At 40.1% G+C, this 26,376-nt stretch overlaps 1 protein-coding gene across 4 annotated transcripts; it reads right to left on the bottom strand.

The window, feature by feature from the left end:
- Positions 1-94: 94 nt before the first annotated feature.
- Positions 95-26,376, bottom strand: Rab5a (RAB5A, member RAS oncogene family). 4 transcript variants are annotated; one of them, XM_041655689.1, is made up of 9 exons: positions 26,077-26,376; positions 25,033-25,124; positions 24,797-24,886; positions 22,591-22,652; positions 21,650-21,904; positions 8,088-8,239; positions 7,460-7,582; positions 5,356-5,449; positions 95-1,463 (listed from the first exon to the last, which is right to left on the bottom strand). In XM_041655689.1, the coding sequence occupies exons 5-9, from the start codon at positions 21,810-21,812 to the stop codon at positions 1,348-1,350; spliced, it is 648 nt and encodes a 215-aa protein (XP_041511623.1). In that variant the 5' UTR covers positions 21,813-21,904; positions 22,591-22,652; positions 24,797-24,886; positions 25,033-25,124; positions 26,077-26,376; the 3' UTR covers positions 95-1,347. The 4 variants fall into 4 exon arrangements, with proteins under 4 accessions (XP_041511623.1, XP_041511624.1, XP_041511625.1 ...); XM_041655690.1 differs by lacking the exon at positions 24,797-24,886; XM_041655691.1 differs by lacking the exons at positions 24,797-24,886; positions 25,033-25,124.

Below are 26,376 nucleotides of genomic sequence, written 5' to 3'. Positions count from 1 at the left end.
TCATAAGAACAGGAAGAAAATACAAAAGCTTCCAGTTACATACCATGTGTGTTATGCTCACTTCTTTATGTAAAGAGAAAAAAAAACCTCAGTGTTGCTTTTTATACCACTTTATTCCAACCTGAGCACCTCAATATAAAACTAAACACTGGTGAACTGTTTTCCTTACTAATTTTGAGTTACTGTAAAATGTACAAGTTCTGCTAGCAGATCAACACTTAAATAGATTAAATCATCTGACACATGGTAGATTTCATATAATGAAAATACCTAAAATAATTAGTGCAATATACTGATCAAAATTAAATGGACTTTGAAAAACAATGTTTCAAGATTATTACTAAGAACATTGTAATACTTATGTTACAAATTGCAGGTACAGTGTTTATTATGGTTTGAGCCATGAAAGAACAGCAAAGCCCCTTCCTTTTATAGGAGACAAATAATTAGCTGTTTTAGTAACTGTACATTTTGTATATGCTTAGGTAATTCTTAAATATTACAGAAAATAACAAACATGGAAACTACAATGCAGTACTCTATTTACAGTACAGCTGAAGATCATATTTAAAATCAAGTTTGAATGTACATAATTGTTAGTGCACTGACTAATCACGTCCAAAAGGAACCAGAGCTCCTTCCCTGCTCCAGACAGACCTCTATGTTATGGCCAACAGTGATTAAAGAGAAATCAGACACCTGGTTTGTTTCCACTTTGTTGAAGAGCTCACATGAAGGGACCACTACCCATTAAAATGCATTTATCAGTTTTATATTCCTAAAACAAGATGGGGTTACACATGACTTCTTTTCAATCAAATATTAAGAAATAACAGGACTGAGTAAGATATCACTAATATTCATTCTTTCTGGAGATGTAGGACTGTTTTCTTAGGATTATTTTATTATTATGTGGAATGTACACTTTTTAGACAATAGAAGAAATTATTACCATTTGCTTGGCTTCTGTTGCTAAGCATAAATATTTTTAGTCTTCTAAAAACGTTTTTCTAAAGCTCACATTAGTAATTCTTTTCACACCTGACTATTATACCAGTTTGAAGACTGGTTGGGTTAAGTGTGGGTCCACACCCACTGGAGATAAATGGTTCCCCTTTTATCCACTTTCCCATGGAACAAATTGTACACAGTTCTCATTTCCCCTTCTACTGCCGAAACATTAGTCGGAAGAACACATGCATGTTATTAAAAATTAAGTCAAAACACTCAAAATAATTCAGTATTAGAAACTTGATTCTACCAAAAGTCTCTTTTTTGAAGTCACACTGGGCCGGCTAAATGCTTCCACTTCACGGGTTTTGCCATTTAGGAAGTTCACACTGGAGTTCAGTTACTACAACACTGGCTTCTGGCTGGCTGTGCAGGCTCAGTAAGGTCTACTCCTCGTCCTCTGGCCGAGTTTGTGCCTAGATTCTGTGGTTCATTCTTTGGCAGCTTTTTAGCTATGAAAGAAAGGACCAAAATAAAATTATAATATTCATATTAAAATCACTTAGACCTGCTTATTTATAATACACTTTTCCAGTTGGGTTATCTCCAAAGTTTCAAGTGATTGACTTATGTTTGTTCTTTTCAAAAGCTTATTTATCTACTAAATGCCACAAAGCAAAGCAAAACACCAAATAACCCACAAAAAGGATCCTGCTGGTTGCTGTACTAAAGGAATTTAATTGCTTAGTGTTTGCAAAGGAGTAGGTAGAGGCCAACTGTAAGCATACCATTTAAACTTAAATTTAACTACAACTATACGCAATTTTTATCAATTCCCTTAGAAATAACATATTTTTCTTAATTATTAATACTTTGTGTTGTGCTGGTTCACGGGCAAACTAGGCAAGACCACTACCACTTAGCTACATTCAGACTTTCATAATCATTAAATTTCTATTATATACAATCTGGTGGACATGGTGGGACATGACTGTAATTCTCATGATTCATTCTGGAGAATGAATTGTGACAATCAGTTGAGCTGAGGAGGTTAAAACTAGCTTTGAGTAGCATATTAAGACTCCATTTTAAAAAACAAAACCAAACAAGACATAGAATCCAGTCAATAGACCATGACCAGTTATAAAGTTTATAAAGAAGCTCACATAACATTCTCTGGCTTGTCCCAAATAATTCTGAGAACAAGTCAAGATATGAACAAATTTTATCAATATAACCACCACATCAACCCAACCAAACCTGTCCATTACTGTGCAACCTAATCAGCAAACAGAATTATATGACACACAGCATTTACTTCCTTCCTGGCTTCCACACCCTTCAAACATCTAAGTTTTTCCCTCTTGGGCTATTAGAACCTCCATCTAATTTACAAATAGTGAGACTTAATATATACAACAAATAGCTCTATGCGTTCTATACAACTAATAGTGGTTCTGTGGAGTATGTTCCCCACTAAAAATTCACCTGCTAGATCCATGGCTTAATCCTGAGACAAAGTAGCAATATTCCTAGGAATAGTACTTTATATCCAATTCCCACCTGGAATTCTGGACCCTGTTTGTTTTGTGCTAGGAAACCTGGGGCTTGTACACTTTACACAGTTAACAGCTACCACCAAGCCATACACCCTCATCCTGCATTTTTTAACCCTTCGTTTTTTTTCCCTGTATCAATATTATCTTCAGAATTTCAGGTGCTAGAAGCAGGTCCAGTGAGCACTGACGTTTGTAAAAAAAGTTTTCACTGAGCCACCCTATGTTTGGCTATAGAAATGGTACCATAAAGTACAATAACAGTACTCGGGAGGCAGAGGCAGGCGGATCTCTGTGAGTTCAAGGCCAGCCTGGTCTACAAGAGCTAGTTCCAGGACAGGAACCAAAAGCTACGGAGAAACCCTGTCTCGAAAAATCAAAAAAAAAAAAAAAAAAAAAAAAAAAAACCAAAAACAACAACAACAACAACAAAAAAAACCCCGAACGTTCAGTCAGATGTTATTTATAAGCAATGCCAACGAAATGGATTAACAATAGTACTAAGAACACAGAATAAGCTAGCACTCACTGAAGACTGTATTAAAATAAATACTGAGTTGGGTGTTTTTTTTTTTTTGGTTTTTCGAGACAGGGTTTCTCTGTGGCTTTGGAGCCTGTCCTGGAACTAGCTCTGTAGACTAGGCTGGTCTCGAACTTGCAGAGATCCACCTGCCTCTGCCTCCCGAGTGCTGGGATTAAAGGCGTGCGCCACCATTGCCCGGCCTGAGTTGGGTTTTGGAATGTGTATAATTTCTCCTTGTAGCCTACTGCTCTAAGGATTTTCTCTATTCACATCTGACTGAGATCAAGAGGAGGAAGGAAGTAATCAGCAAAAGGACAGTTTCTGTTAATTGGACTGTATCATGTGATTTGAGAGGCTAACTATCAAGGAAAGAGCAAGGTTCCATTTACACTGGGGATTTCTTTAAAGAAGGGAGTTTAATTTGAAACAAACTGTGGAAGTTGGGAATGCAACACAAGTGCTGTAGCATAAAGCTACTTCCCCAGCCTACAAGTCTTAAACAACTGTAAAGTGGGGATGGTGGCTCCATTCCACTATCCCAGCACTTTAGAGACTGAGGCAGGAAGATCTGGAGTTGCAGGCTAGCCTTGGCTATACAGTGATTCATTTAATGAATGCTTTTGTGTAACCATTAAGTTCTGAGTTTGGATCCTCAGCACCCATATAAAAACATGAACATGTAACTCCAGCACTGGGGGGTGGACCATGTAGGAAAAGAATGATCTTAGGATTTTCAATGACTCAGAGTTCATTGAAAGACTCAGACTCAAAACAATGATTCAGGAGGTAAAGGTGCTTACTGCTAAGCTTTATGCTATCAGTTCCATATCTGGAACCTACATAGTCTAAGGAGTAGACCTCCAGAAATTGTTCAGCCCTCCGCATTGGTGCTGTGGAACACACACAAAATAAATGTTTAAAAATCAAACATGGAGAAATAGTGCAAGAAAACATCTCCACGCTAACCTCTGGCTTCTATGTATACTCACACAAACAAGAGCACTTGTGTGCAGGTGTGTATGAAACAAAAGACACATACTGAACTCCTACATTGTCTCCACCTTCCTGCCATCATTGTCTAACACACCAATACTATGTACCAACTACCTACCTACTTGTAGTCAGCTTGGTTATCAGACTACCTTGGCATCACAATGTTCAAGTTCAAGTAACACTTATTTTACTTAGAATGACCTTTAAAGCACAAAATCCAGGTGGTAGTGACCCATGCCTTTAATCCCAGCATTTGGGAGGCAGAGGCAGGTGGATCTCTGAGTTCAAGGCCAACCTGATCTACAAGAGTTCTAGGACGTGCTCCAAAGCTACAGAGAAACCAGGTCTCGGAAAAACAAAACAAAACTTTACAAGTACAAGGTCATCCTCAGATCCTATCCCAAAGCAACAACAGAACAATCAAAATAAAGAATAAATACAATAAAAAGGAAACTTCCATGCCAGGCCTGTTGGTACACCTATAAACCCAGCGCTGAGGAGTCTGAGGCACAAATTCTAGTCCAGCCTAGATAGATACCAAGACTAAACTCAAACTCAGCCATCAACAAAACTCAAATTTGGAAAACAATTTTCAACACCCAGATGTAGTTCAATAGTATAGCACTTGACAACCATATTTAAAGTTTGGGGTCTGATCCCTTTCCCAGGCAGAAGAGAATCTTTGTAAAAATGGGAAGAATGAAATCTATGCTATTTTTGCTATTCCATCTCTTGATATACTTAGGACAGAAAAAGTACCAAATTAAAAGCTTGTTAAGCTACCCACAGTTTCAGGCATCCCTGTAGATAAGAGGTACTATTGTACACAGAAAAACTCTTATTTGCTCGGACTTTTCAGTGTAACCTTTGGAAAATCTACCTCTAATCTATGAGATCAACTTTTAATTCATCTGTATTATATAACCCAATATTCACTGAATTCATGGATAAATTTGACAATACTGGGGCTGGGAATTTAGGTCAGTGGTAGGCACAGGGATTGCTGGAGACCCTCAGTTTAATTCATAAAATTGGAAAGGGGGGAGGGGAGAGGAGGAGCAACCTTCTGACAGTCCATCAAATCTTTTCTTCTTCCCCCACTCTAAGACTCCATTAAGACCATACTAAGAGGTAGGGTCTTATATACAGGCTGGCCACTATGTCCTGCTTCCCAACCAGTCTTTACAGCATTCCTAACAAAACAGTGCTTAGTGGAAAGGATCTAAAAAAAAAAAAACAGTATAATCAGTTAAGAAAACCAAGTAATGTTTTAGAGGGCATGAACCAAATATCCAATATATTTTGCTTATCATTTGAAAATATTAATCTTACCTATTGCCATGAATATTTCATTTACATTCATTGATGTTTTAGCTGATGTCTCCATGAATAATAAACTGTTGTCATCTGCATAGGACTGTGCTTCCTGTTCATAAAAAAAAGATTTTTCCCTTGAACATATACTGTACCTGCTTTATTTTATAGACTCTCTTACTTGATTATTACTAACAGCCAGAGACTATGCTGTGGCAAAAGAAGAAACAACAAGTACAATAATTTTTTGTTGCTGATTGTTTTTTTGAGACAGGGTTTTTCTGTACCTTTGAGCCTGTCCTGGAACTAGCTCTTGCAGACCAAGTTGGCCTTGAACTCACAGAGATCCACCTGCCTCTGCCTCACTCTAAAGGAGTGCCCACCACCACCCAGCTCACCATATATTTTTTTTAACATTAACTTTTTGCCTATGAGACTTTTGGTCATCACTTCAATTTCAATGGCAATTTTTATTATGCCCTTTAAAGATAAAGATAGACTTTGCACTAAAAATGGAAATCCAATATCTTAATACTGTAACAACTACTGAATAACCTCATGTTTAATTTTTAATGACATACAGTATTAAAATTCCAACTATATTATGAACAATTCCCTTCAAAATTAAAACTGCCCTGTATTTCTGTCACACTTTCCAACTTACCTATATTGTTGCCTTTGGTCCCCACAGCTCTTCTGAACAGGAACAACTGAGGCCCCTTTGAGCTGTTAGAGCACAGGGCCACTTTTGAACATAACTGAAGCTCTCTAACATGTTTGTTGGGGAGCTTAACTGACTGGACAGCATAGCAGAAAACAGACTTCACATGGCTGTCTTAAGAATTAAATGAAGCTACAAGTGCAAAGTGTTCTGATTAACATGCAACAGTAGCTTCCTTTCTCTCTATCCCTGTAATGTCAGGAAGAAAGAATTCTGTCACTGATCTACATATTAGGCAACAGCTATGAGAAAGAAATAGAAAGTTTTTATAAATCTAGAACCATTTGTTTTGTTTTTAAATGACTAGCATTCATTTATACACTCTTTTATAGTGGAGGACATTCTGAATTAATTATCTTACATATACACAAATTGGAAGTCTTAAAAAAATTTTTTTTACACTAATTTATTTGGAGATAAAGGAGACCACACTAGAGGTCAGATGACAACTTGCAGGCAGTCAGTATTCAGTTCCAGAAATTCAGAATGTCATGACTGACAGTACCTTTGCCCATGAGGCCTCTCATACACTTGAGGCTTCTCCACTTCTTCTTCTGAGATGGGTGCAGCCCTGATTGCCATGTAACTATGCAGAAGACCAAGCTGGTCTAAAACTTGTAGTAATCCTCCTACCTCTGCCACCCAAGTGGTAGGATAATAGGGATGCACTGTCATGCCTGACACATACACAATACTATTATTTATTTAGATGTATGTGTGTATGCATATATGTATGCCTTTGCTTGGGGTATGTATGTGCCAGTATGCATATGGAGGTTAGAGGACAATCTGCATTTCTAGGCATAGAACTCAGTACCTTTATGTGCTAGTCACATTGCTGGGCATCGAATGAAGAGCAGTTGAACTTCTATTTTTTAATTTCTTTTAAAGGATAGCTATCTAAATGTGCATGCATATGTCTGTGTGTACGTGTAGTAATATATATAGTACATAAGTAATATGTAGTACATGAGAAAGCTGAAGAACATTAGTCTTTCTCAGGTGTGTATATGAGAGTGGAGGGATGGAAGGTACAGAGTAGTATTTCTCCAATCTTTCATGAAATTATTTTTTGGTTAAGAGACAGGGTGTCATGTGGCCCAGACTATCTTCCTGCTTCTATTTCCCCTGGTTATTATGTGCTACAATCTCTGGTTTATGCAGTGGCTCAGAATAGAACCCAAGGCACACACATACATGCTAGACAAATGCTACCTATCTACCCACCCACTCACCCATCCATCCACCTGCCTACATTTGAGCTATATCCCTGACACTATGTATGTATGTATGTATGTATTTTGTATTTGTTTTTTTAAAAGCCTGCGTTTTCAACTATTTTCATGGTTTAAAAGTATTTATAAAAAATATGCTTGTAAGTTAAAGTAAATATGCACATACCTGGAAGTCTACAGCTCTTTTATTTGCTAGGTCAGCCTTGTTTCCTGACAAAGCTATCACAATATTAGGACTTGCTTGCCTCTGAAGTTCTTTAACCCAGTTTTTTGCTCTTGCAAAGGACTCCTGGTTAAATAAAGAAAAAGTTATTTGGCACAGGCTCAAAACAGTTAAGAAGCAGCTCCTATAAGACAAGGCTGAAAAATTCTAGAGCAGTGGTTCTCAATCTTCCTAATGCTGTGAACCTTTAATATAGTTCCTCATGTTGTGGTGATCCCCAACCATAAAATTATTTTTATTGCTACTTCATAACTGTAATTTTGCTACTGTATGATCCATAACGTCAGTATCTGATATCCAGGATGGTCTTAGGTGACCCCCGTTAAAGGGTCAATCATACCCATAATGGGGTTGTGACCCATAGGTTGAGAGCACTAGTCTAGCCTGACTCTCTGGGAAGAAAATCCTTAGGACTCCTGTATCAATTAGATAGCTTCATATATATCTCACTCACAAAAGCTTTGGCAGAAATGTTATGACTGGCTACAAAGGAATTTCCAAAAATCTTTAACCAAATTCTGAATACTAAGATGATTATTCAAACTGGTTTCAGGGTAGATTTTATACCCACCTCATTTGTGATATCATACACAACTATGGCTGCTTGCGCTCCTCGGTAGTACATTGGTGCTAGGCTATGGTACCGTTCTTGGCCAGCTGTATCCCATATTTCAAATTTTACTGTTGTGTCATCAAGACACACAGTTTGGGTTAGAAAGGCAGCTGAAAAAGAAAGTATCTGTGGTAAGTTTATCCTTTTACTCAACTTTTTGATAAGACATGAATGAAGGCCAGGTTGACCTGGAATTCACTTCATAGTCAAGGATGACCTTTAACTTTTGATTCTCCTGCCTTTACATCTTCATTGGGGTGCCACATCATAAGCAGTTTGTCTAGTGCTGGGGATGGAACTTGGGGCTTCATGCATGCTAGACAAAAGCTCTACCAACATAACCAAATCCCAGACTATCAACTTAAAGAAAAATTCTATTTATTGTGTAATCGATGGATATACACTACTATCAAGAATTAACGTTCTTATTATACTATGGGAGACAAAAGAGAACAAACTCAGGTCCTGCTAAGCAACCTGATAGCCCCAACCCTGTAAACCTAGTAAACTTGCTTAAAAGCTAGATAAGTACATTTCTTCATAAAAGACCTTAATGGTGAAATTAGATTAAGTTCTTTCTTACATTTTAAAATTATATGGCAAGCAATGCTTGCCTAGTCTACCCCAAACTTCAGTTTAATACCCAACAAACAAACAAAACAAAACAAAAGAACAGCTTTACAATTTAAGAAACAGAGAAAAAACTAATACATCCAGTCTTCTGAATCCATGCTTTCAACCAAACATGGATTGAAAACATTTGGGGGGAAAAATAATGCGCACACAACACTTTTACCACATTGTTATATAGCATTTACATTGTTTCAGGTATTATAAGTATCTAGAGGTGACTGAAAGTAAGAGGAAGGTGCTGATAATGTAGCTTAGTAGGTAGAGTACTTGCCCAGCACATACAAAACTAGGTTAGCTTCCCAGCGGCATGTTAAGCTGGGTACAGTGGTGTATGATGGTAAGCCTAACCCACTAAGGTGGAAGGCAGGATGACTAGAAATTCAAAGTCAATAATGGGTATATAGTTAAGTTCAAGGCCATCCTGGTCCACAAGAGGCATCACAAAACCAATCACCCTCTCCCGCAAAACCCCCACAGATGTACACAATTACCCACAAACAATAAACATATAAAGAGCGTGTGTTTCCAAAACCAAGCCCTTACACATATCTAGGCGTACACACACGTACACACACACACACACACACACACACACACACACACACACACTCATTGCTTCAGAAGAGATCCGATTTGTCAAAAATCAATATCCCCCTTTAAAATTAATTTTTTCGTATGATATTTTCTTCGTTGTATAGGCTGGTTTTGTGTGTCAACTTGACACAAGCTAGAGCCATCAGAGGAGTCTCAGGTGAGGAAATGCCTCAATGAGATGCAGCTGTAAGGCATTTTCTCAACTAGTGATCAATGGGGAAGAGAGTCCAGTCTAACATGCATGGTGCCATCCCTGGACAGATGGTCTGGGTTTTATAAGAAAGCAGGCTGAGCAAGCCAATAACCAGCTCCCCTCCATGGCCCCTTCATCAGCTCCTGCCTCCAGTCCCACTTGAATTCCTGTTCTAACTTCCTCCAATGATGGACTCTGATCAGAAAGAGTAAGCCAAATAAATCTTTCCTCTCCAAGGAGGATGCTATGGTGTTTGTTGTAGCAATAGAAACCCGAACTAAGACACCCTCCCAATTTCCTCCATATTCTCCATACCCCCAAACTTCACGTTCTCCGCTCAAAAAACTGAAAATCCAGTCAAATCTAAACAAATCCAGTAAGACAAAACAAAACATAAAAAAAAAAACCATGAAGTCCATTTATATTGGTCAACTACTCTTAGGCAGGGTGCATGTGCTAGAATGTACCTGCTAATACCCAGTGTCACCCACTGGATGAAATTCATTTTCCCTTTCCCCATCATCAACTGAAAAATAGCTTCTTTGTAGTTAGGGATGAGATGAGACTTTTCCTTCTTGCTGGGGTTCCGTCAGACTTGAACTTATACAGTTCTTGTGCATGTTGTTAGTCTCTGTGAGATCCTATGTTCTTTTTAAAAACAAATTTATTATATTTTTTGTGTATGGCTTAGTTGAGAAGACCATTGTGAGAATTTAAACTCAGGTCACTAGATCCCCTCTAATTTTAAAAAGAAAAAATTATATTACACACACACAAGCTCTCACTATGTAGCCCTGGCTGGCCTCAAATTTAATGACCCATCTGCCTCTGCCAGACGAATGTCAGAATTAAAGGTGTGCCATGATGCCCAAGGGTCATTTTTTAAAAAATATTTATTTATTTAATATGTATACAATATTCTGTCTGTGTGTATGTCTGCAGGCCCGAAGAGGGCACCAGACCCCATTACAGATGGTTGTGAGCCACCATGTGGTTGCTGGGAATTGAACTCAGGACCTCTCCATCCCCCCAAGGGTCATTTTCGTATGTTTATTGTGTGTGCTGGTCTATGTGAGAAGATGGTGGGAAATAAACTTGATTTTCTGCAATTCCTCTCCTTCTTTAACTTTGGTACTAGAAAATATCCTACGGAATATTCCACTTTAGCCTAGTGTGGTGGCACATGCCTGTAATATCAACATCAGTAGTGTCTGGGGCAGGAGGACTGCTGTCCAGGCCAGCTTTGGATTATCTATTGAGATCCTGAGATGCAGAATGAAATCCTGTCTCAAAAAGCCAAGAATTAAGAGGCAGAGGCAGGCATAGCACCTGTTATGTTAGCACTCAAAAAAAGGACTATTATAAGCTTGTAGCTAGCCTGGGATACACTGGGAGTTTCAAGACAGCTTGGGCTACAGCGATATAGGAGTCCCCTCTGTATGCTTTGATTATCATTAATGAATAAAGAAACTGCCTTGGCCTGTTGATAGGGCAGAATTTAGGTAGGTGGGGAAAACCAAACTGAATGATGGGTGAAAGAAGGGCGGAGTCAGAGAGAAGTTATGGAGCCTCCGCCCAAGACAGACACGCTGAAACTTTGCTGGTAGGCTGTGACCTCATGGTGATACACAGATTAATGGATATGGGTTAAATTAAGATGTAAGAATTAGCCAGAAATATTAAGCTATTGGCCAAACAGTACTGCAAATAACATGGTTTCTGTGTGATTATTTTGGGGCTGAGCGGTCGGGAACCAACGAACGGCATATTACAACACTACAGAATACCCTGTTCAATACCCCCACCCAAAACTCCAAAAAGGGAAAGCAATGTGTGTAACTAGGAACCAATTCTAAGTCCATGAAGACAACTGTCAATTACTTTACCTCAATGAAAGTTCAGTCCAGTTATCAAACAAATTATGTCATAAAAAATGACCACTTAATTTATTAGGTAGGTGAGAGATGGCTCAGCAGACAAAAAAAAAAAATCTGAGTTTCATTACTGGAACTCTCAAGGAAGGAGAAAAAGTCATCCTTCTGATTACTATACCCACTGTGGTGCATGCTCACATGTATACAATAAAGAAAGCAAAAAAGGTTAGAGAGATGGGTCAGTGGTTAAAAACACTGGCTTCTGTTCCAGAGGACTTGGCTTCAATTCCCAACACCCACATGGTAGTTCACAACTGTTTGTAACTCTAGTCCCAGAGTTTCTGATATCCTCAACACAAACATGTATTTAGGCAAAAAAAAAAACCCAAACCAAACAAACAAACAAAAACAAATCAAAGTACATAATGACACCGGATTTTGATTCTACTGCATGTACTAGCTTTTTGGGAGTCTAGTCTGTTTGGATACACACCTTCCTAGACCTGGATGGGGGGGGGGGGTTGGACTTCCCACAGGGCAGGGCACCCTGACTGCTCTTAGGACTGGAGAGTGAGGGGGAGGGGGAGTGGGAGGAGAGGGAGGGAAATGGGAGGATGTGGAAATTTTTTTTTTCCCCCGAGACAGGGTTTCTCTGTGGTTTTGGAGCCTGTCCTGGAACTAGCTCTTGTAGACCAGGCTGGTCTCGAACTCACAGAGATCCACCTGCCTCTGCCTCCCAAGTGCTGGGATTAAAGGCCTGCGTCACCACCACCCGGCAATGTGGAAAATTTTAATAAATAAATAAATTAAAAAATTTAGAAAGACAATCATCTTCAAAATGTTAAAAATGCCAAGTACATACTAAAAATACTAAATACATTAAAAGAACTCAATAACTCAGTAAGAGTTTCTTTCAGAAGCAGTCTAAAACAAATAGCGTTTTCATCTAGACAAACTATGAAAAACACTGGAGTTCTTTCTTAAAACAGAGCAACTAATCTATTCATAATCATGAAACTAGCAGATCACCCAATAGCAAGGTTCTTAGGAATTTTGACTGTGAATAATGCCCACATCACAATAATTTAATATTAATTAGTATTTTCTCTATAATAAAATTGTTATGCAAAAATATTTTAAACACAGAGATATCAGCTTAACTAATACAGGAGTTCTTGACTGGTGTTGAGTCAGCAGTTGTATAAAGGAACACTGCCTAATAAGCAGATGAAACTTCCTGAAATGTGAAAGGGTTCCTTCCATGAACCGTAGCAAGAACACACCAGCCGTGCTCACCTCTCCTTCTGTCACTCTTGTTATGTGCTCCCAAAGTTCCCTACATGATGTTTCACACTTCCTTCTTTTGGTGCTGGGGAACACATGCCAGGCATATTCACATAGGTAGAGCATATGCTCTACATCTGATCAACTGTCTTACTGACTTACTATTTTAGTTGTTTTGTTTAGAGATAAGGTCAATACAATTCTATTGTATTGCAGACTTGACTCGGCTACTAAAAATTAGGCATCACAGGTATGAGCTAAACACTGGCTGAAACTGTAACTACTGAGTCTGGAAATACTCAATATAAAATGTAAGAAAAAAAGACACTGTACTCCACCGAGAGGGGGGAGAAAGCATTCAAACTGATGGCATCAAATGAATGCCAAAAACGAGTTAATCTCTCCTATAACTGCACCAATTAAACACAGAAGCAACAGAAAAACTACAGAAACTGATTCTACTCCACCCCAAGATGGTTATTTTTAATGCTCAGGATAGAACTCCTGGCTTCACTCATGGTTAGCCACTCTACCACTAAGCTACATCCCCAGGTATCCAAGGTAGGTATCAAATTCAACTAAAAATCACTTTTTATCAGAATTAACAAAAACAAAACAAAAAATCCTTAAGACTATTGGATTTAACTATACAAAAATCTGAGACTCCTAAGTTTTGAAACATCCAAATGCACAGGCGAATAAACTCAGAAAAATTCCTATGGTGAATGTGAAGTGAATTTTAGTGTGTAAAAAGCTCCTATAAACTGAGCATGGTGCCACCTGCCTGTAATCCAAGCACTTGGGAGGATGAGACAAGAGGAACTGAAGCTGAAGGTCAATCTCACCTACACAGGTAGACCCTTTCTCACATCAAAAGTCCCAAAATATGCTGGCAGTTGGTGTCTGGGGTCACCAAGTGGTGACCTCAAAAAATACTTCCGTTCCGCATACAGCACAAAGCTCAAACTGAAGAAATAATCCAGTGATTAGAAGTACTAGCGGCTCTTACAGAAAACCCAGTCTGTATACTGTTCACAATAGCTACCAAAACACAAAAGCAACTGAGATTATTAAAAACTGGATGACCCGGCCATGGTGGGACATTCTTTACTACCAGTATTCAGGAGGCAGAGGCAGGTGGACTTTCGTGAGTCTGGGACCATTCTGGTCTACACAGTGAGCTCCAGAGCACTTAAGGCTACATGGTGAATTCTGTTTCAAGAAAGAGAGATGGATGGACTAGACTGAAGAGTGGCTCCACAGTAGAGGCCTGGGTCTAATCTTTCATACTGCAAAGACGAAAAAAGAGAAAGAGAGGAATGAACCCATATGCTTATGACCTTGGCAGTTGAGAAGCAGAGAAACAAGGGTCTCCCTTCCTAGCATAGCTTCCTGAGTGCTACAATGAAAATTATGTAAAAAGTTCTTTAAGGCAGTCACCTAGTTAGGGGACAAAAGCTAGTCATGTTATTGCTTGAAAATTACCATATGGGGGAAACCTGCGAATGCATGGATATGGTTTTAAAATTAGTCTTAGGCATTTAACATTTATAATATAATATAATATAATAATATAATAATAATAATAATATTATTATCTAGTAATAAATTTTTTCCTTGTAGTAAAAAAAAAAAAAAAACAAGACCAAAGTCAAGACTTAGTAGTATCTAAGTCCTGAACATACACCACAAAAAAATTTTAAGCGGTTTTAAAGTTAGGCTTAAACGGTTTATCTATATGTGGAAAAAGCCTACAAAATACTTTAGCATTCAATCATTCATTTTGTTTTTCAGGACAGGGTTTCTCAGTAGCTACAGAGCCAGTTCTAGAACTCTATTGAACAGGGTAGCACTGTACACACAGAGATCCACCTGCCTCTGCCTCCCGAGTGCTGGGATTAAAGGCGTGCACCACCAAGCCCCGCTTGCATACAAGTTGAGAATTTAACAAAAGAAAAAAAAAGTTATGAGGTTGGGAGCTGTTTAAGAGCCTCTGTAGAGGACCTATATTGGTTCACAACACCCACATGCAGTTCACAACCACTAGTAACCGCAGTTGGAGGGTATCCAATGCCCTCCTTCCGTTCTCCGGCACCAGGCAGGCAGGTGGATATACACATTTCAAGCAAACAAAATACTCATACATATTTTTAAAGTCTTGAAAAATAAACAAAACCAGGGTTTTGCTACGTAACTAACTATGGCTAGCCTACAAGGGAGACCAGATTGGCCCTGAATTTGGCAATAATCCACCTGTTTGTGGCTCTTGAATGGTAGGATTACACTACCACACCCAGCAGAGAGAGGGAAGAAAGCACAAATAAGGAAGGTGGGTGGTGGCACACATCCCTATAATGTCAGTACTTGGGAGGCTGGGGTGTGAGGATGTTTTGAGTTCTGGTCCAAAACAACAACAAATTAACCCCCCAAATCTATCCAATTAACAGGAATTAAGTCTAGATACCCATAGAAACTAGCAATGTTCTAAGGGAGAAAACTTTTGAAAAAGTTAGGAACCCCTTAAATCTCAGCTTTTTGGGTTTTGTAACCATATGTAAGGATCACATTACAAACATATGAAGATGACATCTACTACTGGATTGTAACCTGAAACTGCAAACAGAAAAGCAGGGCTAACACTGGAGACTGGAGCTGGGGACATAGCTCACTCAGTAGCAGAGTGCTTTGCGTAACTTATAAACACTATGTTAGGTTTGGTCCCTAGCACTGAGAAGGTGCGTGTGAGTGTAAAGGTAGCTAAGAAAAAAACAAGAAACCACAAAAATGAGATGGCAAGACAGTAAAGAAAAGTACGATAAAAAAAACACTGATAAATTTTAGCATTTAACAAAGAAGATGGAACAGTCATAGACCGTTCTAAAGAAAACTAAGAAAGTTCTTCTGCTAAGACTTCACAGTGAAGACTGTCTGTGCCAGGAGGCCTACCAGCAATGGTGTTACGTTACATTTTTCTTACACCATGACTGGCACTGACACTGTAACTTGAGCTCTATCTTCCTTCCACCTGGTACTTTCATAACACTCACGCTTCAACTCAGCTCTTTTAAGGGAAAACCTAGGCTGAAATAAACATAAAAAGCCAGCTTGCTACAACTGAGTCCAAATTCCAAGGACCCACTTGGTGGTAGGAGAACAACTCCTGCAAATCATTCTCTAATCCCAACATATGCAACCATAATTTGTAAAATAATGTACAGCTGTAAGAATTGCAAAATGGAGATGAGCAGGAAAAGAGTGGCCCTGGAGGACAATAAAGTGGTATCTCAGAGACCCACTGGAAATCTTACTATTATCTTACCCCCCCCCCCCCCCCCGTTTCTTAAGAAAGGGTGTCATTATGCAGTCTTGGCTGGCCTGGAGATGAGTCTGTCTCTGCCTTCAGAGTGCTGGGATTAAAGGCATATGCCACTGCACCCAGCCTTCTCACCTCCTTTTTCTAAGACAAAGCATTTGAAAATACCTTCACATTATTTTCTTTAACTGATACATAAAAGAGGAGTCAGTAACTTCCAATTATTCAATTACACAGCACAATGCTTGTTATGTGTACTGATTTTCTAGTCTCAACTTCTTGCAAAAAACAAAACAAAAACAACAAAAGATGCATGTGCACACTTATATAACAATGGTTGCACAGAAGGACCTGCTCTGAGTCAACCGCAAAAACCTTACACAAACTATTTAAGTTACTGCCGTGCTTCCCTCAACTATTAATGTTTTTATACAACCATGCTAATGTACTGACGAAACCTGGAAATACGTAGTCTAAATTAAATACCATGAGTGCACATGGGATGAGTGGGGTACCCTGTCTCAATAAATCGTTTCTGTAAAGTAGTATCTTTCTGAAACTTAAAAATTAGATACAAATGCAATTAAGTCCCCAAATATACTCCTGTTATTTTATGTTGTTTTATTTTTTCAAACATAACCTCCATCCCAGTGCCCTGTCATTTCAGTAGTAGGAGTTGAAGCAAGAGAATTGTGATATGAAGACCAGCCTGGATTACACAGCAAGACTGTCTCAAAAATTAAAGGGAAGGAGGGAGAGGCAGAGAGAGAGGCAGAGAGAGGTTTGTAAAATACCGGGATTATCTGTAAAGTCCAATATATGACCAGATCTAAAAAAAAAAAAAAAAAAAAACCCTCAGTTACTTTGGAGGAAGATTCAAAATTCAAGTCCTGCTCTGAGACAGTGAGTTGAAAGACAGCCAGAACAATTGAAGGAGACCCTGTCTCAGAATGAAAATGAGAAAAAACACTGTCTAGGTTGTAACTCAGTGACAGAGCACTTGTTCAGTTCTCGTCACTCCTTAGTAGTAAGGCTCTAGGCTCAATCCTTAATGTTAACAATACAAAAAAAAAAAAAAGTCCAGTATGCAATACCAATAAAAATCTCTTTTTGAGCCAGGCTGTGGTGGCATATACCTTTAATCCTAGTGCTTGGGAAGCAGAGGCTACCGGATCACTATGAGTTCTAGGCCAGCCTGGTCTACAAGGTGATTTCCAGGATAGTTAGAGCTGTAACACAGACACCCTGTCTTGAAAAATCAAAATCTCTTCTTGATGGATTAGCTATTAAGTAGCTAGACTTTATGCTTACATCAAGCTAGTTGATAACTTAAAAACAAAAACCTGTGCCAGCAAAATGGTTGTGGGTGTTTGCCATACATACAAGCCTGATGACTGGAGTTCCATCCCTAGAATACACAGCAAAAGAAAGGAGCTGATTCCCCAAATTAGTCCCTCTCCAAAACAGAGCACCCACACTGACACATACGAAAAAAAAAAAAAGCATAAACTTCTCAAACTGAGCCAAGAATGTAGCTTAGGTGGTAGTAATCCATGGTTAAGTCCTCTGCACCACATACTCCAGGCTCACTGGCCTATAATTCTCGCATTGGGAAGGTAAAAACAGAAGGAACAGTCATCACTATATAGTGAATTCAAAGGCAGCTTGGGCTACAAGAGACCTCATCTCAAAAACATACCAATCACAAAAAGTTTCCTGAATTATTACTTCCTTTTATAGAGACATGACCTCATACTTACTACATACTTGAAGCTTGTATTGAACTTGTCCTCTCTGCCAACTCCCAAGTGCTTGGATTATAGGTATGAACCATTATATTCAGCTAAAACAGGTAGATCACAAGTGATTTCAAGTAGAACAGTGTTTGGAGATAGGTAATGAATTTCAGACAACCAACTATGCCTAATATACAACACAACAGTCAAGTGAACAAAGTTCATTAGCTCAGAGCTCCTTAGTCAATTTAGGCAGCTTCAAATACTTTAACAGCACCAACCTAACTCTAACAAAATTGAGACAGGGAAAAAATGAACAATCATGATTCATAAAGATTCTTTGCATTAAATAATCTTGACCATACTAGGTGTGTATATGCATGTGACCATCTTCTGGGGTACGGGGAAGGGGGGGAGTATTGAAACTAAGACCTTATGAATGCTAGGCAATATAGCCCCATATTTTTTTTTTTTGTTTTTTTGATACAGGGTCTTAATGTGTAACCCTGGCTATCCTGGAATTCACTATGCAGACCAATCTGGTCCCAAACTCAGATATGCCTGCTTCTGCTTCCCAACTGCAGGAATTAAAAGTGTGCACCATCATAAGCAATTTAAACAAACACCTGGGGTTGGAGATGTAGCACATCGGTGGAGCACCAGCCTAGAAGGCATGAGGTTCTACGTTCAATCTCCAGTACTGTAAGCAAAATAAAACATCAATAAAAGGTGTTCTTTAGAAATCCTTATCCAATTCAATACTCTCATTTATAAAATGTGTAAACAGGGCCCATGTATTTATAAAGGACATAGAATTACAATCAATCCTACTCAACAATGATATTTCAATTATACAGAGTGAGGACTGATAATACAATTACTGAAACATCAACTCCTTAGTTCTTAAGTGCACAAACTAGTATGAAAATTCAAATTTTTACCAACATCTAATACAACCTACAAACACACAGATATAAATGTCCTAAGAGAAAATACTACTATTCATAAAGATAATATCCTTTCACTTAAAACCAATGGACACTGTACACTAACTTTATCTTTGTAGTAAAAAGCACAAGAAATTATTTGTGATGGCTCATACCTATGGTCTCAGCACTCACGGAAGCTGAGACAGGAAGATCACTGCAAATCAAAAGCTGCCTGGGCTACAGATAGACAGCATCTCAAAGTCTAAATAAGAAACCAAACAGCAACAACAAAAACAGTGAAAAAAAGCATCTTTTTTCAGAAAGCAAAACAATAAAATGAATCAGGTCCAGCTCTCAAGAGGACCTGGAATTCACGGCCAGTGACCTACCCTTGTTTCAAATAATAACCCCATTTCCCACATTGGTATCTTTTACCATTTTCTTAAAAAGTAGCTTTAAATAAAACTAGGATATGGTACTGGTACACACTATAGTCTCAGTTTGAGTTCCTGTCCTGACTTCCTTTAGCGATGAACAGAAATATGTAAGCCAAATAAACCCTTTTCTCCCCAACTTTTTGATCTTGATATTTTACTGAGGGAATTAAAACCCTAAGTAAGATGGTCTCAGTATGCAGTGGTGGCTTGCCTTCTGATGGCTGGGATTTAAAGGTGTGTGACTACACGCCACACTCACATTGTTAATGGTACTACTGTATTTTGACACACTATCTCATGCAAAGCTGGCTAGCGTCACACTCATAGCCTGAACTTCAATTCTCTTGCTTTCACCTCCCAATTCAGAGGGATGCACTGCCCCTGCCTTTTCATGCTAGGATTAAAGGGATGCACCTGCCCCTGCCTAGCAACTATAAATTTTAGTAAGACACTTTACTGTCTAAGTCAGTTGGTCTTAACCTTCCTATTCCTAACGCTATGATCCTTTAATACAGTTCCTCATGTTGTGGTGACCCCTACCCACCAAAAAATTATTTTGTTACCACTTTGTAACTGTAATTTTGCTACTATTATAAATTTCAATGAAACTATCATATATCTGACCCTTCTGAAAGGATCATTTGACCCCTGATGGGGTTTCGACCTATAGGGTGAGAACCACTACCCTAAGTAAAGAAAGTCTGGGCTGTAAGAGAAACCAGTACTCCTAACTGTTTAGCCATCTCTGCAGGCCCTACTTAAACAAAACTTTAATATCCTAAATCAACTACTAAGCAGCTATCACCCAAAATATTATTATATAACATATCAACAATGCTAGAAATGACTCAGCAAAAAAGCTAGATTGGTGTTTAAATGCACTTATTAAGCATTTATTCTCTTGCCACTTAAGACATTAATTAAGACATCTGTTTTCATTTCAGGCAAGGCACTGTTATTTCTGTTTCACGTAAGAGGAAAATAAACATGTGACTTCCCTAACCTAACAAAAGGAGTATTTGCTAGAGGAAGGATTTAAGATAAAAACATTGTGTTAAAAATGACTGAGGCGATAGAAACAGAGACCCACACAGGAACACTGGACTGAGCTCCCAAGGCCCCAATGAGGAGCAGAAGGAGGGAGAACATGAGCAAAGAAGTCGGGACCACGAGGCGTGCACCCACCCACTGAGACAGTGGAGCTGATCTACTGGGAGCTCACCAAGGCCAGCTGGACTGTGACTGAAAAAGCATGGGATAAAACCGGACTCTCTGAACATGGCGAACAATGAGGGCTGATGAGACACCAAGGACAATGGCACGGGGTTTTGATCCTACTTAATGTGCTGGCTTTGTGGGAGCCTAGCCAGTATGGATGTTCACCTTCCTAGATATGGACGGAGAGGGGAGGACCTAGGACTTACCACAGGGCAGGGAACCAGGACTGCTCTGTGGACTGGAGAGGGAGGAGGAGAGGAGTGGGGGGAGGGGGAGAAGGGTGGGAGGAGGGGGAGGGGGTGGGAGGAGGGGGAGGGGGTGGGAGGAGGGGGAGGGGGTGGGAGGAGGGGGAGGGAAATGGGAGGCTGGGAGGAGGTGGAAACTTGGTTTTTTGTTTATGTTTTTTTTCTTCTTTTCTCAATAAAAAAAAAAGCAACAACAACAACAAAAAAAGACTCAGGCTTTGAGACACACGTACCTTAGTTGGTAGTATGCTTTTCTATCACACATAAAATCCCCACAACCACAAACATAGGGTACAGTGGCCTACCTGTAATCTCTACATTCAGGAGATAGGCAAACATTTAAAGTCTTCCACAACTACCTAGCTCAGTTCTAGGTCAGCCTAGGAAACCTATTTTACAAATGTCCCCCTGCCCCAGCCCACCCCTAAAAAAAAAGCCTATGAAATAAAGTCTTGTTAGGTTTGAGACCCTATCTCACAAACAAAACAGGTGAGGCACGGTGACTAGACCTGAAACTCCAGCACTTGTTGGCTAAAGCAAGTAGGATCACTAAGAGTTCATGGGCAGTATGAGAATCAGGGCAAGACCTTGTCTTTGAAAAGAAGACTTTCCTACTTAAATAAACAAGATGTTTCAATTCTGTGTTTTGTTTTCCTTTTTTGAGATAGGCTCTCACTATGTCACAGCCACTGGTTTGAAACTCACAGTCCTCCCTCTTCAGGTTCTGGAATGCTAAGCTTGTGCCAACCACCCCATCTAGTTTGTTTTAAGTTTTTCCACATTAAATATTGTTTAAGCCCCCAAACCATGCTGGCCTGGTAGTGTACACCTGTAATCCAAATAATGAGGAGGCAGAAGAGTAAGTTTATAAAAATTTCAGATAGCTTAGGGTACAATACCTTGTTTACAAATAAAATAAAACACCAAATTAAAGTATATTTTAAAGTCCAAGTTCTGCTGAAAGTTTTTTCTTCCCTGCATGATCTAATTAGTTATTCAAAATCACATTTAGAACGAACATTTATTAATGTAAATGATTAAAAAAAGGAAAAGAAGAATCTCACCCCCAATGGTACTCTCTTGAAATTCATGAAATTGGCCCTTCACAAAGCGAAGCACCAGGCTTGATTTGCCAACAGCAGACTCTCCTAGAAGTACCAGTTTGAACTGGCATATTTTATTCCCAGTATTTGGCCCATTGGGTCTTGTTGCTCCTCGATTAGCCATGTCTAAATTTGAAAGAAGTCCCTAATTTCAAATTTCTAAATGAACTTCCAGGATGCAAGGTATCAATTTTGTTTTCTTTCTGGAGAAAATACCTGTGGAGACACAAATAACAATTAAATAAGCAAATCAAAACTAAGTAAATCAGTATTAGTCACTTTTAGTCAGTTTAATACAAGAGTACTGAAATGACCAAGTAGACAGCCAATGTCATTTAGTTTCATCACTTTTCAAGGGAAATAGTATCATAAGATTTGAGCCTAAAATCACCTCAAATTAACCTTCAAAAGAAGGGTGAAAAGTCTAAAGAAAAAGAGAGCTGGACAGTGATGGCTCATGACTTTAATTCCAGCACTTGGGAGGCAAGGCAGAGGTGGGTGGATCTCAGTGAGTTTGAGGCCAGCCTGGTCTACAGAGTAAGTTCTAGGACAGCTAGGACTGTTCCACAGAGAAACCCTATTTTGGGGGAGTCGAAGAAACGAGAACGCTTGGAAGAAGAGAAAGTAATAGAATTTATATATCTGTAAGTCATGAAAGCAGAAAGGAGACAATCTATAGAGAGGAAGGGTATGAGAGAGAACAGGGAAGAATGACACAAATGAAAACATTACCTGTAACCCACCTCTTTGTATGTTAACAACAACAACTTAATAAAAAAAAAAAGAGGCAAGCATTTAGCGGGGTGTAGTAGCAACGTCAATTCCAACCTTGGGAAGGCTGAAGCAGGAGCTCAAAGCCACAGACAACATGTAAGACCTGACTGCAAAGCAAAACAACTAACCTTCAACAATTTGACTTTGGGGTTGAAGACTAGTAGAGTGCTTGCCCAACAAGTAGAAGGCTCTAGGTCCAAAACAAACAAACAAATAAAAATTAAAAAAGACTTGACTTTTATGCCAATTAGTATTTTAAATACTTAATACATCCACTCAACAGTATCAAGTACTCTTATAAATGAGGAAACAGGTACTGAAATGTTAAGTAACTCCATTGACGTTACAGAGCAATTTGAGAGGTCAATAAGAATCAGGGCTTTGGGCGCTGAGAGATGGCAGTTTAGTCTGAGCACTGCTATTCTAGGTGACAGGAGCTCAGCTTGTAGGGTGATTCACAACCACCTGTAATACCAGTCTGGGAGATCTGACATCCTCCTCTGCCCTTCTTGGGCACTGGCATTCACATGCACACACCAACAGACATATTAACTAAAACAACAAAAATCTTTAAAAATAAAGAAAAAATCAGGTTCTAATGTCATACTATTTGGATTAAATTGATTTTGCAGAAAATTATGCTAGTAAATGAGAAGCTTTTAGAACAAATCATCAAATTTAAATATTTGAAGGCCTCCATTAAGTGATATATTTTTCACTTAATCGTAATTCCCAAACACCAAGTATTTTTTAACTCCCAAGTTTATGTGCCTGACTGATAAGGATTTCTCTATCTGGTAAGATTAGGCGTGAGTTATTTCCTTACAGCAATTTTGGAGGGTAGTTTTTAGGCTAATAATATATGTATTATCTGTTTAACATTGCATTTGGAAAAAGCCTGAGTGACAATCTCCTCTCCTCCTCTTTAGAGAAAGTGGCACAGGATGGTGATCTTCCCACTTCAAGTTCTTAAGATCTGCACCAAGACACCCAGTTTTTTGAATCTTGGTAGAACTGGCAAATCTTTAAAACAACCTTTTCAGTTCACTTACAAGTCAACTTTGATAGTTTAGTCCAAACTTTTTTTTTATCAATATATGGAACCTGGATGGGGCAATACCAGTACCCAGGAACCTGGAGGAAGAGGGGCTGTGAAGTGTTCCTGAGGTTAGCCTGGGCTACATAAAGTCCTTGTTTCAGAAAAAGGGAGAAAAAAAAATCACCGAGTAAGGCACTTGCAGTGCAAGCACGGGTTTGGATTCTGGGAACCACGTATGGTGAAAAGGTAAGGACCAAGACCTGAGATTGTCCATTTGATCTCCACACAAATGTTCACCTTCACACAGGTATACATACACATACATCCAAACTAAAATAAATATGACTTATAAGTTTATTAACAACAAAACTCATCAAGGATCCCCCCCCCCACCAAATTCTCTGCCCCAAAGCAGCTACATTTAATTTATACTTCAGGTAAGAAATTTGTACTCCCCATAAAATTTGAGTTGTTACATGGAACACTCTTGATAATGGCATATCTACCAATAAATACTGACACATTTACAGATGAAAAGATATTTAAGCTGCTTCTAACCAAGAGAACACAAAACTACCATTCCAGCCTGGCATGATGGAGCTTGCCTGTGGTCCTAGCACTTGGGAAGCAGAGATAAAAACATGTCCATCAGAGATATCAAAGCCTTGTCCCCCTCCCCCCTAATAGACATGGTTGTTGGCCGGGGGTGGTGTACTACTTTAATCCCAGCATTGGGCAGGCATATCTCTGAGTTTGAGGTCCGTCTGGCCTATAGAGCAAGTTCTGAGACAGTTAAGCCACACAGGAAAACCCTGTCTCGAACCCCACCCCCCAAAGACTTGGCAGTTCAAGATTGTTAATGCCATCACCTTGGGTCCAGAGGAAGATGGATGAATCTCTGTTGAGTTCCAGGTCAGCCTGGTCTACATGCATGTTTCAAGTCATCCAGAGCTACACAGCGAGAGCTTGTCTCAAAATAAATAAATATAGCTCCCATTTCTTCTAACCCACAAAACCAGATTTTGAAGTCTAAACCTGGCTATGCCAATTTCTGCCAGAGCAAAGTTTTACTTTCCAAATCTTGATATCCATTATATTCTACCATTGCATAGTTACTGTGAAAATTAAGACAACAGATGTAGTTTGTAATACAGCGCCTTCTAAGTACACGGTGTTTGAAATCGGCAATTTAAATGGCTTCTTGATGAGATAATGATGTAGATCAATAGACTGTCATGCACCCAACACATGTCCAGATACATTTTCAGCTTAAATATTTCCCAATAGTTCCTTACCTACAAAACAATAAATACAGGGCAAAACTTGTTCCGAATGTCCTTGCTGCTTCCAAATTTTCAGGGCAACATCAGATTCTCACAGAAAAACTGAACAAAAGTTCGTATTTAGTTTTGTTTTGTGAAGTATTTCCTCCCCTCCCACCCCGTCTTTTTTGAGACACAGTCTTATATCTTGTAGCCTAGGCAAGCACAGGGGCAAGTTAGGGATAGCCTGGAACTCCGGATCCTCCTACCTCAGCTTCCAGAATGCTGGGATGACAGATGGGTGCCTCCATATTCAGCGCCTTTTAAAGTTCAAAGCTACTGAATCTTTACTTCCAAAGACCTCAAACAGGAAATAAGCCAAATTATAAACATACACACATTGACCACGGTATTAATGCTAAAAATTAAGTGCAAGGGCTGGGAGTAGCTCACGGGAGCTCCTCCTGAGCACACAGGTTGAGTTCAACCCCCGGCAACACACACACACACACCTCGGCGCGCTACTTACAACCCTTTGTACTTATTGCTTGTACTTCTTATCCGGCAGCACAAACCTCTTGCATATTATATCTCGAAAAATAATTATTTTATGCAGTTCTTATCTTCTACTTAAAAAAGTTACCGAGTCCTTCAATTGTGCCGGGTACTGTTGTGCGTACTTTGCTCACAACCCTACGGGTTCACATTTTACGTTAAGAATGATCTGAGCAGTCCTGAGTGTCCCGAGAGACGTACACATAGGGATTTTGTTGTTTGGTTAGTTACCTGCAAGGCAACTGATTCAGCACTTTGAATCCACTTCAGTAAGGCAAAACTAAACATGCAAAGCGCGACAGTCAGAGCTTTAAACTTCTCAAAGTGTCAGGATGTTAACCTGCTTGCAGGGAACCCCGCGGCCTCGGTTCACCGCCTCCCACGGAAGAGACAGGAGGATCCCACCATTCGCAAAGCTCGACCAAGCCAGTCAGAGGTAGGCGGAGCTCCCCAACCCCACCTGCTGTAGGCCTGGATTCCCGGAGCACCCGAGAACCAAGTCGGGGTGCCGGGCCCAGCAGCCCGACCGGGCCCAGGGCCCGTGCTCCTAAGCCACCCTCTCAACCCCGCCGCGGCCCGGCCAGGAGGGAGACCCCGGAACCGGGCCGGACACCGCCGCGGCCGACGGCGCCATCTTGGGAAGAGGGTGCCACCGCCACTCCCTCGGCGGGTGTCCGCATCCCAGGCTCGGAGCCGCCGGCAGGATGAGTCTGGAGCTGAGGCCCCGCAAAGGCCGGGCGACCCCGACGGCGGCTCACCTGGGGCTCCCGGCAGCGAGGCCACGCACGGCGCAGAGGTCGGAGGCGCCGCAGCTGCAGCCGCGTCGCCTGCTCGCTGCTTCTCACACTGGCCGGCGCGGGGTGGGCGCCCCGAGTCGCCCCTGCCGGGCCGCGTCTCCGCCTCTCCGCTCCGCCTCCGTCGGTCCTCCTCCTCCGCCGTCGCCGCGCTCGAGTTCCGACTTCTTCCTCCTCCTCCCTCCGTCTCCTCCCCTCGCCGCCGAGCTCCTTCCCGAACCAAAACACAAACACTCAGGTCCAGGGAAGAAACCACTTCCGCCG

This window comes from Microtus oregoni, unplaced genomic scaffold (assembly GCF_018167655.1).
Source record: "Microtus oregoni isolate MIOR12 unplaced genomic scaffold, Mior012 000007F_ref0000211, whole genome shotgun sequence".
Taxonomy (NCBI): Eukaryota; Metazoa; Chordata; class Mammalia; order Rodentia; family Cricetidae; genus Microtus; species Microtus oregoni.
The sequence above is the reverse complement of the archived record's forward strand: the minus strand, read 5'-3'. Positions and strand labels throughout refer to the sequence as shown.